The sequence below is a fragment of the Balaenoptera musculus genome, chromosome 21 (genome assembly GCF_009873245.2).
Source record: "Balaenoptera musculus isolate JJ_BM4_2016_0621 chromosome 21, mBalMus1.pri.v3, whole genome shotgun sequence".
NCBI classification, from domain to species: domain Eukaryota; kingdom Metazoa; phylum Chordata; class Mammalia; order Artiodactyla; family Balaenopteridae; genus Balaenoptera; species Balaenoptera musculus.
In genome coordinates, this window is record NC_045805.1 from 24003698 (window position 1) to 24017916 (window position 14219).

Sequence of the window (14219 nt, forward strand, 5' to 3'; positions counted from 1 at the left end):
ATGAAAACTACAGGTGCATAGAATATGTCCCTATCAATCTAACAAGTAACCTTCCAGGCCAGAAGCAATGAAGTAAAGTGGTGGGCAGGGCGAAAAGCAGGTGTTTCTTGGTCATTAGCCCTGTTTTTCTAGGGTATAAAATCCCTTTGTTGTCTTAGTATGTCTAGAAACTATTGCTACCGAGGAGATCTCATGTTGAAACTTTCTTTTTTTTAAGTAGTAAACAGGTCATAAAGATCATTTATATCCTGAATGAATGTACATCCCCTCCCCCAACTCTTTTGCCTCACTCACAAAGTTGTATAAATACCCAGTCTATTTACAGATTTCCATTGAGTTTTGCTGGCAACTTAACTCGATTGTTCTTCCAAATAAGTCTAAACCATTCTTCATAGAAAGGGCAAAATAGGAGTCCCTCTTTTCCTGGTATGTTACCCCATCCCCAGGGTGTTTTCTGAACATATGCTGAATTTCACACTCACCATTGACTATATGTTATAGATTTCCCTGCTTTATTGTAAATTGCCTGATGTGTCTGTCAGTTGACTGGCTGAGGGTCTTGGGCCCCTGTGCTGAGTGGTGTGATTTTATTTTTTAGTTTTTGAAATCTCATCAGTTGTCCCATTCTGCACAAGCTCTCTATCTAGGGTCTCCCGCAGCAAAATAACGACTGAAGACCACTTCCATGAATCTGCCTAGTGCCTTTGTGGTGCTCTCCATGCCGAGACGCCTCGGCTAATTCAGTCCCTTCTGCAAGGTCTTGGAAGGATCTGTTCATATCATTCAAGCCCTAGAATCAATACCTGATGAGAATGTGTTCATTCATTCAAAAATAATTATTGAGTGCCTACTCTGTGTTAGGCACTGTCTCAATGTTGTGAACACAAGAATAAACAAGCCAGACAAGGGTCCTCTCATGGAACTTATTCTCATTTTTTATTCCAGAGGGTTTTGACTTTTAACAATGGACAAGGTGCAAACTTGGCTTCAAGACAAAGGAATCAGGTTCTCTGCTTGAGATTAAGCCACATTTCCTTGGATGGGGGTAGGGGAGGTTCTCCAAGCACACTAGAACCACCCAACATCCACCTACTCGTAAGTGGAGTCTGACGGGGACTATCAAGGACTAGGTCAATTGTCATTTTTCTTGGTCCTCTGCCAGGCTCCATGAAGACAATGCCTTTCTGTGGAGTGTATTCAGGAACAGGCAAGAAAGGCCAAGGAGGGCAAAGTGCCGGCATTATTGGTCAGCACAGGGGCCCAAGACCACCACTCGGCCGTTGCTCAGAAAGACATTGCCCCCTCGTGGTTCCTTATATAACTGAAGGAATAATAACTGTACCCTTGCCCCTTCTGAACTTCAGTTGCAATTTCAATAGACTCTTGGTTTATTTTCATCCAGGGGACATTTTTTTTTTTTCCCTGTAGAGAGAAATGACAACATGACAGCAATATAATCTCTTTATCAAAATCTCCAGACTCCCCCCAACACCAGAAAAATCCAATATGTAAATCCAAGTATCAGTACTGTTTTTTTTTCCTCTTCAAAATGCTCTTAAAGCAAATATTTTCTGTGCTTTCTACCATCTGAACCAGGATCGGCGGTGACGTTGCTGCGGAGTTGTTTGGGGTATCTTGTCTCCACAGCACCTCTTTCAATTCCCTAAAAGCAGGAGCCTTATCTTCAACTCCGCCGCCACCCCCATCCCATTCCCAGGAGCACTTAAACCAGTCCGGGGTAAAGAATGTCTAGTGGGGGAGGAGGGCGGGGGGTTGGGGGCGGAGACAAACAGTGAAGCAAGCAAATAATAATTAGAAGTTGTGATTGTCGTCGTGCTGGAAGGGAACAGCGTGCTGTGAGAGAGAATTCCTGGGAGTGAGAAGTGAGGGAGAAATCTACCGATGTTTGGAGTTTTAAATTATGTGTTTGTAGCAGTCACTAAGTTTGAAAGCTTAAAGTTCTCGATGGCACAGGGAAAGTGGAAATTAATCATGTCAGCTCCCAGGTATGGTAGATTTAACTGGGCCCAATGGGTGCCAGGTGCTATAGTTTTATCTATCAACCTATAATTTCCTCTAATAGCAAACTCCTGGTAGATAAATAGAACTACTCCCATTTCACAGAGGGGGAAACAGAAACAGGCAGTTCTTCCTTCCGAGGTTGGTGCGTAAACAAGCATAGTGCGCTGACGTCCCAGAACGCCGACTCTCCCGTCTTTCAGCGGCTTTGACCCTCTGAATATCATCTGTCTTGGCCTCCAGTTCGCCTGGCAGTGAGAAATATTCCCTCAGCCAACAAATATTTATTGAGCGCCTACTGTATACCAGATAGCGTATTCAAATAGCCATGGGATTCAAAAGATAAACAGGGCCCGGTCTCGTCTTCCAAAAAGGATCTCCCAAAAGAGTAAGAGAAGCAGCCAGGTAAACAAATAATTCCAGGACAGTCTGAAAAGGGCTGTAGAGGAGTCTGAACAGGGGCGGCGGGTGCGGAGACGCTGCAGAGGTTTCCGAGGACCCGGCGTCGGAGGTGGGTTTGAAGCTGCGCCCTGAAAACGCGGGCCCGGAGCGGGCTGCCCCCGGATGTTACTCGAGTTCTCGCGTCCTGTCATTTCAAGCTGCCGACTAGGAAGGGAAGAGATAGGTCTAAGCCGGTACTGAAAAGGAGGGGTAGGGATTGGGGTGCGAATCCCTCGTGAAGAGCAAGCAAACAAAAGTAGCACATCACACTTCCCGGTCCTCGCGCGGGCAGGGCCTGACTGCCCGAAGCCCCTCTCCAAGCTGCGCGCAACGCCCGGCGACCCCCAGGGACCGTGCAAGCGGTAGGACCTGCCCTTCTTCCCTCCCCCCTCCTCGGCCCTCGCCCTCCGACCTGCCGCGGCGTCGGGGGCTGGGGTCCGCCGCTTCCGCCCGCCGCCCCGCCGCCCCTCCCCGGCTCGCGCCATCCGGCCGCGGGGCAGCCGCCCTCGGCGCAGCCCCTCCTCCCACGGGGTCTTGCCGTCCCGCGTCCCGTTCCTCCCGGCTCCAGCCGGCAGCCCACGTCCAGGGAGGGCGGAGAGAGGAGGAGGAGGGGAGGGAGGAGAGAGGGGAGGGAGGGAGGGAGGGAGAGAGGGAGGCAGGCGAGAGAAGGGGAGCTGCTTAGAGCCCGTACTTCCCAGAGCCAGCCAGGAGCGCGCACACAGCGGCTCTCCGGGTCCCAGCCGCGCCCCGCTGCCCCGCACCTCCTCCTCCTCCTGCTCCTCTCCGGGTACCCCTTGTCCCCTCCCTCCAGCAGCTGCTACGCTCGGGCAGCGGCCGCCCCCGGCCCCTACTCGGCCACAGCCCCAACTCTCTGGGCTCACTCCTGGGACGCGCGTCCTCGCCCCATCCTTTCTTCCTTCCTTCCCTCGCGCCCGCCCGCCCTCTCCAGGTCTCCCTCTCGGGTCCCGATTGTCTCCGTCCCCTTCTCGGTCCGCCGGCGCCTCGCCCTGCCCCGTCTCTCCCTCGCACTTCCTGAGTCGCCCGCTGCCGCTGTCTCGCCGCGGGAGCCCGAGCCCGAGCCGAGCCGCCGCTGCCCCGGCTCCAGCCCCCGCAGCCCGCGGCGCCCGGGGAAGGGAAAAGTGGGCGAGCGCGCCCTCGCCCAGCCCCGCGCCCCAGCCCTGCCCGGCGAGGGAGGACCGGGAAGATGAACAACGGCAGCAAAGCCGAGAAGGAGAACACCCCGAACGAGGCCAACCTTCAGGAGGAAGAGGTACGGAGTGGCTCGGTGTGGTGGCGGGTAGGACCTGGGACGGTGGCCGCGGGCTTTCTGCAAAGTGCGGGCGAGCGGGCGGCCGGCGGGGCGCGGGTCCCGGGGCGCCGGGCTGCGCCGGGGAGGGAGCGCCGCGGTCGAGGGTTTGGGAATCGTCCTGGCCCCGAGACGCCGCCCCAGACTGTGGCCCCGGGAGGCTGTATCATCGGAGAGTGTGTTTTTGTGGGTCCACGAGCGTCAGCGTGCCTAAAATTGCGTAACTTTGAGGACTTTGCTGAGACCTTTGTAAGTATAATGCTCAGCTTTGTTTGCCCCGGATTTTAAAAGCGGAATCGAGAGCTGACTCCTGGGTGACCTCAGATGATTGGGACCGGGAGGGTCAGCACTTAGCTCTGCGTCTGGGGCTGGAAGTTGTGGGGTGTGTTTGTGTGGCTTAAGGAAGAAAATCGGGTAAAGTTCCTCGTTAAAAGACACCTTCGGTTCCCTGCCCCCCTCCCTTTCAATGTGAAAAGTTCTTGGTGAAATATCTTCCCAGCTGAGGCGTTTTGGATTAATAGATAACTCTTCAGCCGCATTCTTCTCTGATGAGTCAAAGACCCCGAACCTGGATGTTTAGGTTTTGTAAGTTCAGGGGCTTTCCGGTTGTGGGGAGCAGGAGTTGAATACAAGAAGAAGCAAGAAGTTGAATACAAGAGTTTCAAACTTTGCAATTCACCAAGTGACGATCCAGGCTATTTTAGGAGGACTTTGACGCCTGAGCGTCAATTTCATGTGGTGCGTCCGTAACAACCGTAAATATGTTAACGGCTGTAGAGCGTTCCTTTGGTAGAAACAAAATTCGATAAACGTGGGGGGAACTCGTGAACAAATGTTTCAGAATTTTGTGGTTGGGATATTTCTGATATCCTGTTAAATGGCTCAGTTCCTGCAGGTATGTTATCTGGAGCCCAATAAACAATACTTTCCGCCTACTTTTTAAGAAGCCCACGAAACCGACTTTAAACATTCTAAAAGGAACTTTATGTTTAGATGCCAGAAAGTATGCAGTCTCGGTAAAAGCGTTCTTATAGGTATTGCATGCTGATGTATGAGGTTGACCGAAAGGTAAACTGATTCTAAAGCGATTAGGATGTTGAGATTATTATGGAGATTCTGTGTGGTGTGTAAACTAAAATTCTGATAGTGAAACCAAAGGTTGCGGAGGATTTAACTAAAACATACAAGCCCTCAGCACTTTGTGCACTTGTAAAATAGGAACTGTTTAAATGGGGAAGACGGAGGGGAGCCCTAAGACCATGCAAAACAAACAAGATTTTACTCTTAACATGGTTGTAAGGTAGTGCAACCCAGGTGATTGCTGTGAGCCCCAGGTGAATTGCTGTGAGCCAGAAGTTTGCCTTCTCACCTGAGGAAATTGCCTTCATTATTATGAACTATTATTTTGAAAAGCGTTGCTTACATGCTAGTTGTTTTTTAACTGCAAGTGGAGTACTACCGACATTCCTTCTTTTTCAAAGAGATGGAGCCTTGAATTGCAAGTTCCGCTTTTTTCTTGAAACTTACCTGCTGCTTTGCTATTTGTTTTCCCTACCACTGAAATAAAATTTTAAAAATAAGTTTGCTTTTTTAAGGAGTTGCTGTGTTTAACTAATTCAGCTAACATACCAAGATAATAATGGCTTCAGAAACCTTTCTGTGTCACTTAGATTGGCGATCTGTTGACTTCTAAGGGTAAGAATACATTACGTGACACCGTCTTTCTCTCTTCGCCTGATTGAGAACTTGGAAAGTTAATCAGGTTAAACTAAAGATTTTTTTTGTTTGAGTGTCCCCAAACCATAACCTACTTGACAAAATTAGGTAGAGAAAAGTCACATTTTTCTGCTTGACCCATACAGCTTAACTGCGGACAGCACTGGCATGTTGTCTGCCCTGATCGTGGGCGTCTTAATGTGTGAGGCTTGGGTACTAGTATAATAGAATCAGATGATGCCAGTAACAATCACTGCCTCTTAACCAGTGAGAATGGCATGTGGCTCTAGAAGGTATCAGTTTTCGCAAGATACTTGTTATTTTAAAAATAAGGGGACAGTTAAAAAGATTTCAGAACCCAAGTTGTACAAGAGGTGGAGCAGACAAAACAGATACACCATGAAGAGAAAAGTTTTATAATGTTAAAAATTCAGAAAAAAAAAAATTCAGGAAAAGAAAGTAAGTTGGCCTGAATGATCTAGGTAATTTTGCCCTAATTCCCTGTTTGGGGTTTATGTTTGTTTTTGAAAAACTCCTAACCTCTTTTTCCTAACCCTGAAAGCCACAAGTAAAATAAATATGGTATTTGGTGAGTCCCATTAATGTGCTCAGCAGTATACAAAACCACTGCCCTGGACCCTTTCCCTGCCCACCCAGGGATCAGCAATTTGTTCTCAAACACATTTAAAAGCCGTGGTCAAGGATTCCAGTAAACAGAACACACACATATACAATGTATTTACACGTAATGACAAGAGAGGAAAAATGTGTTTTGTTGTAGTTTTCTGATAGCCATTGAGCTGATGAGGAAGAGTGAGTCCAGTCATTATTAAGAGAAAATAGTTTCATAGATCATCAGGGTAATTTAGACTTTATCACTTTATAAAATCCAGGGTTGTTTTTTTTCCTACTTTTTTAAAAAAGTGAGTTCCTTTTATTTTCCAGTACATTTCAGCCCTGATTGAGAGCTTCTAAAGCTCATTTGAAACAGTGATGCTTGAAACACTTATTTTGGTTCCAATTGAATAGAAGGAACAGACAAGGACTTAGGAGAATTTTTGCAGCTTTTTAGGGTTGGAAGTTTTTGAGAACTTGGGCAGGAAGTAGTCTTCTGCTCTGGGTAGTATTTAAAACTTTGAGGAAAAATAATTTTAAGATTTGGCTAGCCAACTGTAAGAATACATCTGGTTTTCTGGCTTTTAGTATTCTATACATATGTGTTCCTATGCAAGTTGTCCCTGTAAAGAAAAACCAGTTGTCAAAATCTTCTTGGGATCTGAGATTTACAAGGCTTCTGTATATGTATGTATAGGGCAGTAGATAATTTCTTAGGTAACTTTACAATTAATAAAATAATTCCTAGAATTTGCCTCTAATTTTGGACTAGATGGTATTCTCTTAAAACACTTGGCAGTTCTCACTTGATCGACTTTACTAAAGTTAATAGATATATAAGTAACAGACATAATTTTTTGTCTTATTTAAGTTTTGTATATTGAGACATTCTAGTAGTAGATAGAAATTATTTTTGGTCACTGAATTTTCAAAATGGAAATCAGATAAATAGTAATCTGGTCTTATTTTTACTTTTATGTTATCTGTGTCATTGGGTACTTTTCAGGCTGATTACAAATCATTTCTAAATGGTGTTTTATTATGTTGAAGCACTGATATTAGAGTAATTTCTCCTTAAATTGCTTTTGAACATTCTTGTACTTAAAACTAAAACAGAAAATCTTGGCCTTGTTGGACTGTTGATCAAAAAGATGTTTGTCAGATGTTGGGCAGAAATCACACAAAGTCAGGTCTTCAGAAGTTAATACAAATCTTTTACCTCGCATTCCGCCTTTTAAAGTACTTAGTAATTTTGCCCAAATATTGGGGTCATGAAGAAGTTGTTTCTTAGGTAATCGGCACAGAGAAAAGGGTACCATGGTAGTTTGATGCGGCAACGGTGGGTTTTCATTGAGCATTAAGATTAATCTACATTATGACCTGGGGAAAATACAAAATGGTTTTGTACAGTTTAACCAAGTTTGGAGTCTGTTACTCCAAATCAAATCAAATGTAATAAACTTATATTTCAATCATAAATAGGATTTGGTGACAGTGTTTTGGATGAAAATGTGGTGACTTCATAGTAAAATGATGCTGCAAGACCACTGCCAATATGGCATGCATTTCTGAGTTATTTTTCCAGTAGTGGTTTTAAAATTTCCCTGATAAACCCTTATGCTCACTTGTCATCTGTTTCTACCGGCATTTGTTTGTTGGATAGATAGATTGGATGCTCTTATTTGAGGACCGAAGCCTTTGACGTTTGTGATGGGGCAGTAAAGTGGGAATTCTTGTGCACTGCGATGGGGATATGAATCACGGCAGCTTTCGGAAGGACTTGGCACTGTATATGAAAATTTCAAGCCCTTTGATTCCGTGCTTTTATTTTTAGAAATTTACCCTAAGGAAATAATACGCATGCACAAAGATTTATTTCAAGGGATGATTATTAGAGTTATTTATGATAGGGAAAATTCACAGAGACTCTATGCCTAACAGCGAAATTGCTAAGTAAATCATGGTCTGATTCCTCAAAGAGAATATTAGGTAGCCGTTAAAAGCCACATTTTTAAAGAATGTACGTGTGTGCATGCGTGCATGTAAATTTTTTTTTGGTGGCTTAAAACAACAGAAATCTCTTCTCTCTCAGTTTTGGAGGCTAGAAATCTGGAGTCAAGGTGTTACCATTGCCGCCCTCTGAATGCTGTAGGAGAGAATCTGACTTTCTCTTCCAGCTTCTCTACATTTTAATTGAGGGGTTAATTCTCATGACATAAAGTGAAAAGAGCAAAAATAAAAGTTTTATATTATGTGATGCCAATTAAAAAAAAATAACCAAACATTAATAAAAAAAACTATCTGGTGCATTACAAATCATTTTGTTTACTTTCTGGTGCTTTTCTGTGTTTTCTAAATTTTCTATAATGCACATAGGAACAAAAGCAATTTTATGTCTCTTCTCTTAGATTTCAATAACTTCCCTTGAAATATCTGTAGGTGTCACAAAACCATTGGGTTGGTCACATTTCGTTTTGCTCCCAAGCCTTGCCTGGGGAATCAGGCCTCTGATCCTCACAGCCTTTCCTCATAATGTTTATCTCATTCCCTTATCCTGTCTCTTCCTAGTGATCTTCAGCTGCTCTCCTTGTTCTAACATGCTTTCTCAATCCATCCTAACACGCACTGCTGGGTCCTCTGGTACCCCAGCTCCTTCAGCACTCAGTGAAGTCCAAATATGACACTCAAGATTGCTCCTAAGGCACCACCGTACATACTCTGCACACCATTTGTTTCAACCACCCTTTCCCTCTTGGTCTAGCTTGAACTGCTTTCCAGGCAAAAGTCAAGTTTCAGCCTACATTTTGCAAGATCTCATCACCTGAATGTCCTATCCCAAAGAGAGGCTTTTCCTCAGAATTCCAGAAGATACATTATGTTATCTCCATTTAACTCCTGGATCATTACATTTCATTTTTGGGGTTTTTTTGTTTTTTGTTTTTTGTTTTTCCTTTAAGATCTATGCCGTCTTATCACAGTGTTTCCAATCCCCAACACCTACCCAAAGTTAGTACCCCAGCACAAGGTAAGTACCACACACTTACACATGTATGCACATATAATTCTTTATAATTTATAAACATATGAAATATCCTTACTGGTAGGGATGGTGGTGATGACCTTGAATAGGTAAGCTGTCACAAAGCAGCCACTTCTTTAATGTGGGGTTTAGAGCCGGTTATGGATGGATGGATCCTCTGGGAAATGACCTCCCCCACCTGTCACCTGCAGCCTCCGTTTGCGCCCACGGGCCAGTGTGCTTGGTTTATCCGACAGCCACTGCCAGTGTGGGCCCGCTCATTTTGAGGTGCAGTTGGGTTTTCACTATTAGAATTTGGTTTTTGCTGTGGGATTCATTTTGACCTTTCGGACAGGGGCTTCTGGAAGCTCTGGTTCAGTGGTGCTAGAACAGCATTCCCAAACGAGGCTGCCCTGTGTGATGGCCACTTTGGAATGTTTGTGTTCAGTTTCATTTGGCACCTTAGTGTCTGCCTTGGGGGTAGGGGAAAGGGAATGCAAATGTTCCTCTTGAACAGTGCTTGCTTTGGTCAAAGAAAAAATGTAGGAAGGAATGAAGAGAATGAACCTTAGTAAGAGCTGGGGCAAAAGTGGAGGCCTGGCTCTCTGGGCTTGAGGCCAGCAGGGACCAGGTCTTTAAATTGATGCTTTGTTGATATGAGGGCGTCATGGGGGGGGGATGAGCTTATCTGTCCATGGGGATGACTTGGGTATGATTCCTTGAACTCACATCCCTATCTTTAAGTGTACGGGGAGGATATTGCAAACCACTTCAGTGCGCTGTGTGTGTTGGAGCGAGCAGGGAGTGCTCGACTGGGGAGCTTATCAGAACAGAGTTGCCTAGTTTGTTGCCTAGTCGTCTTTGCCGAGCGCCGGAAAAAGAAAATACTGAAATACTTGATCCGGGGAAATTTTCAGACATCTTTTTAGCCGTTCACTCAGGTAAGAATTGTTAACTTTTGAGTATTCTGTGTCAAGTACTGGCCAAGCACTTTATGTGTATCACGTGACTCATCCTCACAATGAGCTAATGTAGGTATTACGGTGATGAGGACCCTCGTTATATGGGGAGGTGACTGAGGCACTGAGAGGCTGAGTGACTGGGGCCTTCACGTTCAGATTCGGGGGGGCCCAAGATCTGGGACAAAAGCTCTTACTCCAAGTTTCGCCCAGGTTTAGTGGCGATGGCCCTGTGTAAACAGGTACGGTAAAGCACTGTGTTGAATTAAGTGAGGCGGTAGTTGGAGTTGGGAACCAGTGGGCAGCACAAGGAGGGGGTGATGGAGCTATATACATGAAAGACAGCTTTAAAAAAAGGTGATATTTGAGATTTTTTTTCCAGATGAAGAAGGGTTGAGACAGGAGGGGAAAGATTGTCTAGTCAAAGGGATTGGCCTTCAATGAAGATAGAGGTTTAAAAGGGAAAACAAGCAGGAGAGGAAGGGAAGTCAGGATACGAGGGGGAGGGAGACATGGGAACGGGAGGGAGGCATGGGAGGGGGATGGAGGCGTTGGCGGCGGAAGGATAGAGGAGCTCTCCTTCCATGCCAGGGACCAGGAAAGACTCTTCCTGTGATGGGAGCTGGGCTTCTGTGCAGCGGGGACTTGGAGTTCTGAGATGTTCCTGTGGCAAAGGGGATACAGTGGATTTGGAGGCTAACACTGAAGGAGTCCTGGTCTCAAAATTAGGCAGTGGCTGGCAGTGGTGATTGAGCCGGGCGGGAGAGGTGTTCAGGGGCTGCAGTAACTGTCAGGTGCTCAGGAGAGAAGACTAGGAGTTCCATCCATGGAGCCTCTTGGGTTTCTCTTTTGGATGACTAGCTAAATGGTGGTTGTATTTGTAGAAGTAGAAAATACCTGGAAGGGGAAGGAAAAGAAGGCAACTGAGAGGTTGGGTTTGAGGTGCAGAAGAGAGGTCTTTCAGAACAATTGAAGGTTATATAGCTAGCAATCGAAAAGCTGTATAATATGAACTGAGTGCCCAGAAAATTAGAGAGGGCGTGGGACCCCTCTTCCTAGGAAACCTTGTGAGGGTAGGCAACAAAAGATGGACAATTTACTTAAAATTTGAAGCTGTGTTTTTTTAAAAAAAAAAAAAGGGTTGGGGTGGAGAACTGGAAATTCTCAGGAAAAATTGAAGCAAATTTTTTAAAGTACTCTTTTAATTTAGGAACATAAGAATGTATTGCATATATCTGCCTAGTTATAATAGTGTTCAGGATACTTAACCATTTGAAAGCCCGATTCAGGGGAGCTTAAAAAACTCTGGGTATATATAGTATATTTCATATACTTTTTGATTGTTTGTTTTCATCAACAGTCTTTGCAAATTGTTTTCCTCTAAAATTTGCAGTTAATTCTCAGGCTTTTACTTAAACTTTTCTTCTCCCAACCCTGTACCTAGAAGGGACATAACATTTGTAGATGGGTTTGGGAGGTAAAGATGGAAGGCCTGGAGAGGCTTGAGTATTTTTATAAGAAAAAATTTCCCCCGAGTTGCTTTGTTCTTTTTTTCATTTTATGGGGATGGGGGGAGTTAGAATGAGCCTTTGGCTAGAGCCCAAAGTCATCTCTTGCGTGGGTCATATTTTCAATTTATTCATTTCGTGCTTTCCTAAAAGTTTGCTACATTTTCTGCTCACAGCTAAGTGTCAACTCGTGAATAAAGAAAAGCGGTCCGGGAATTTAAGGAAAACAACAATTGCATTTGTATTTCTCGTAGGTTTTAACCCTGCTGCAATCATTATGATGCACATTATGTAGAATACTGGAGAAAAAACCGGAAATGGCAGTAATAAATGCCAATCACACCAGGAAGACGGTTCCAAATTCCAGGCTGTAATACAGTATTGTTACACAAATTTAAAACGCTGAGGGAATGCCAAAGCAGCCTAGATCAATTATGTCAGCCCCTAGGATTTTGCAAAGGTACAGAGAAACCTAGGAGTCTCAAAATTGAGGTACATCTCACCAACCCATGAAAAGAAGTTAGAGACTAATTTCTACTTTCAGTTAGTCTTTACTTCTCGTGAGTTGATTTTTTTTTAAATGACGTTCCTTTCTCTGCTCTTCCTAAATTCTTATGTCATCAGGTAGATATGCTGGCAGAAGGCCAACATTTTTCTAAGAAATCCTGGAGATAAAACAAATTTTTTTTTTCCCTCGAATCCCCAGGATCCTGTTTTGTGAACTTTTCTCTTATGCCCACCTATAGGATAGATAGTTTTGGCCTCATGAGAGAAGGGACAGCACAGAAAGTGTTATCTTTTTACAGAAGTAGCAGAATTTCCTTTGTGCTGGGAGGGGAAGTGCTACAAAAGTGTAATTACTTTACCCAGCATGTGCGATTTGCAGGACTTAAAATGTGTGAGTTTCCAAAGAAGCATCTGTTTTTAAATACAGTATCCCTCTAAGCCGGCAGGATGTGTTTTGGGGCAGGGAAGGGACACACACACACACACACACACACACACACACACACACACACACGCATGTGTTTTGGGGCAGAGAAGGGACACACACACACACACACATGCACGCACGCACGCGCGCGCTTCTGTCCTGTGCCTGCCCTGGGATGCTGGGTGACAGGAGACTGAAAACGTTGGTAATTGCTTTTCCTCCGGGCCTGGCTTATCCTTAGAAGGAACATGAGCTGTCCTGGAGTCCAGTCGCCGTGTTCTGATTCTGCCTTCTCTCCTCTCTACCCGTCTAAGCCTGTTTCCTTCTTTACCAAGACCTCCAAGCATTTTCCCAGCAATGAGCAAAAAAAACTGGTTAGAGCTAGGGCTGAGACCATTTTTGTTACAAAAATTTTTTTCAGTCTTACTGCGTATGTGTAAGAAAATTGGAGGGAGAATTGAAGATCAGGTGCATGTCCAAATATAATCGAACTTGTAAAAGCATGTATGGATTTTGGCACATTAATTCACTAAGCATCTACTGAGTAGTGTCTACTGTTTTAAGCATTGCACATTATTTTTTTAATTTCTATTTTATTTTGGAGTATAGTTGATTAACAATGTGTTAGTTTAAGGTGTACAGTGAAGTGATTCAGTTATCCCTATACACGTATCAATTCTTTCTCAAATTCTTTTCCCATTTGGGTTATTACAGAGTATTGAGCAGAGTTCCCTGTGTTATACAGTAGGTCCTTGTTGGTTATATGTTTTAAATATAGCACATTTTACATTAAGCATTGCACTTTAACAAACCCAATGAAGTGTTCTCATCCCATGTTGAGGGATAAGGAAACTGAGGCTCTGAGAGATTAAGTAATTTGTCTGACGTTTTATTTGCAACTAGTGGTAGGAGATTAAACTCTCCAGCAGTGTGCAAGGTTCATGTGATCTGGGCCCTGCTGGTCTTCCTGACCTCATCCACCAGGAATCACAGCTTCATTCATTATGCTTCAGCTGCTTGGGCCTTACTTAGGTATCTCAAGCTTGCCAAACATGTTCCTGCCTCAGGGCCTTTGTGTGTGCTCTTCTGTCTGCCTGGGAAACTGTACACCCAGATGTTCCTATGGCAGCCTCGTCCTTGGCATTCATTCAGATGTCAGTTCAGATGTCACCCAGGGAGACCTTTGACCTCCAAGTTCAAAGTATCCCCACATTCCCAACCACTGTCCCATCCTTCTTATTTTATTTCCCAGAGAGTACTTTTTACTCACTGACTTTACCTTGGGTACTTGTCTTGCGCTCCTAGAATGTGACTCCTGTCTTGTTTCGGGCTGTAACTCCAATGCCTAGAACTGCCCAACGTTTGTTATTTGTTCAATGACTGGAATACAAACCAACCTGTCAAATTCTGAGGCCCGTACAATATACCACATGGTCCTAAGTCTTTTCCAGCAGTTTTTAGATTAAATTTTAATGCTGCCTTCAAGATGATCATTTCTGGATCCCCATCCCCCTGTAATTACATCAGAAAGTACAATTACCGCCTGCTGTTAAGCCAGAAATTTTGGATGGTAAGTGATTGATCCCGTGGAGACGGGGGCTGGGGAGGGAAAAACAGGTTTTCATACGTAAAGGAATCCTTCCCTTTGTCCAGTTAGAATGGAAAACAAGTTATACGTATTTCCACAGAAGCAAGAGTGAAA

At 44.5% G+C, this 14219-nt stretch overlaps 1 protein-coding gene across 9 annotated transcripts in view; it reads left to right on the plus strand.

Moving 5' to 3' along the window:
* The first annotated feature begins 3150 nt into the window (after nucleotides 1-3150).
* Nucleotides 3151-14219, plus strand: part of RBPMS (RNA binding protein, mRNA processing factor) — a 188254-nt gene continuing 177185 nt past the window's right edge. For 7 of the 9 annotated variants that reach the window (XM_036838859.1, XM_036838861.1, XM_036838863.1 and 4 more), the window contains exon 1: nucleotides 3646-4015. In XM_036838859.1, coding sequence (XP_036694754.1) covers nucleotides 3665-4015 — 351 coding nt within the window. In that variant the 5' untranslated portion in view covers nucleotides 3646-3664. Of the gene's footprint in view, nucleotides 4016-14219 lie in introns of all 9 variants that reach the window. The other 2 variants (XM_036838866.1, XM_036838862.1) reach the window with 2 other exon arrangements.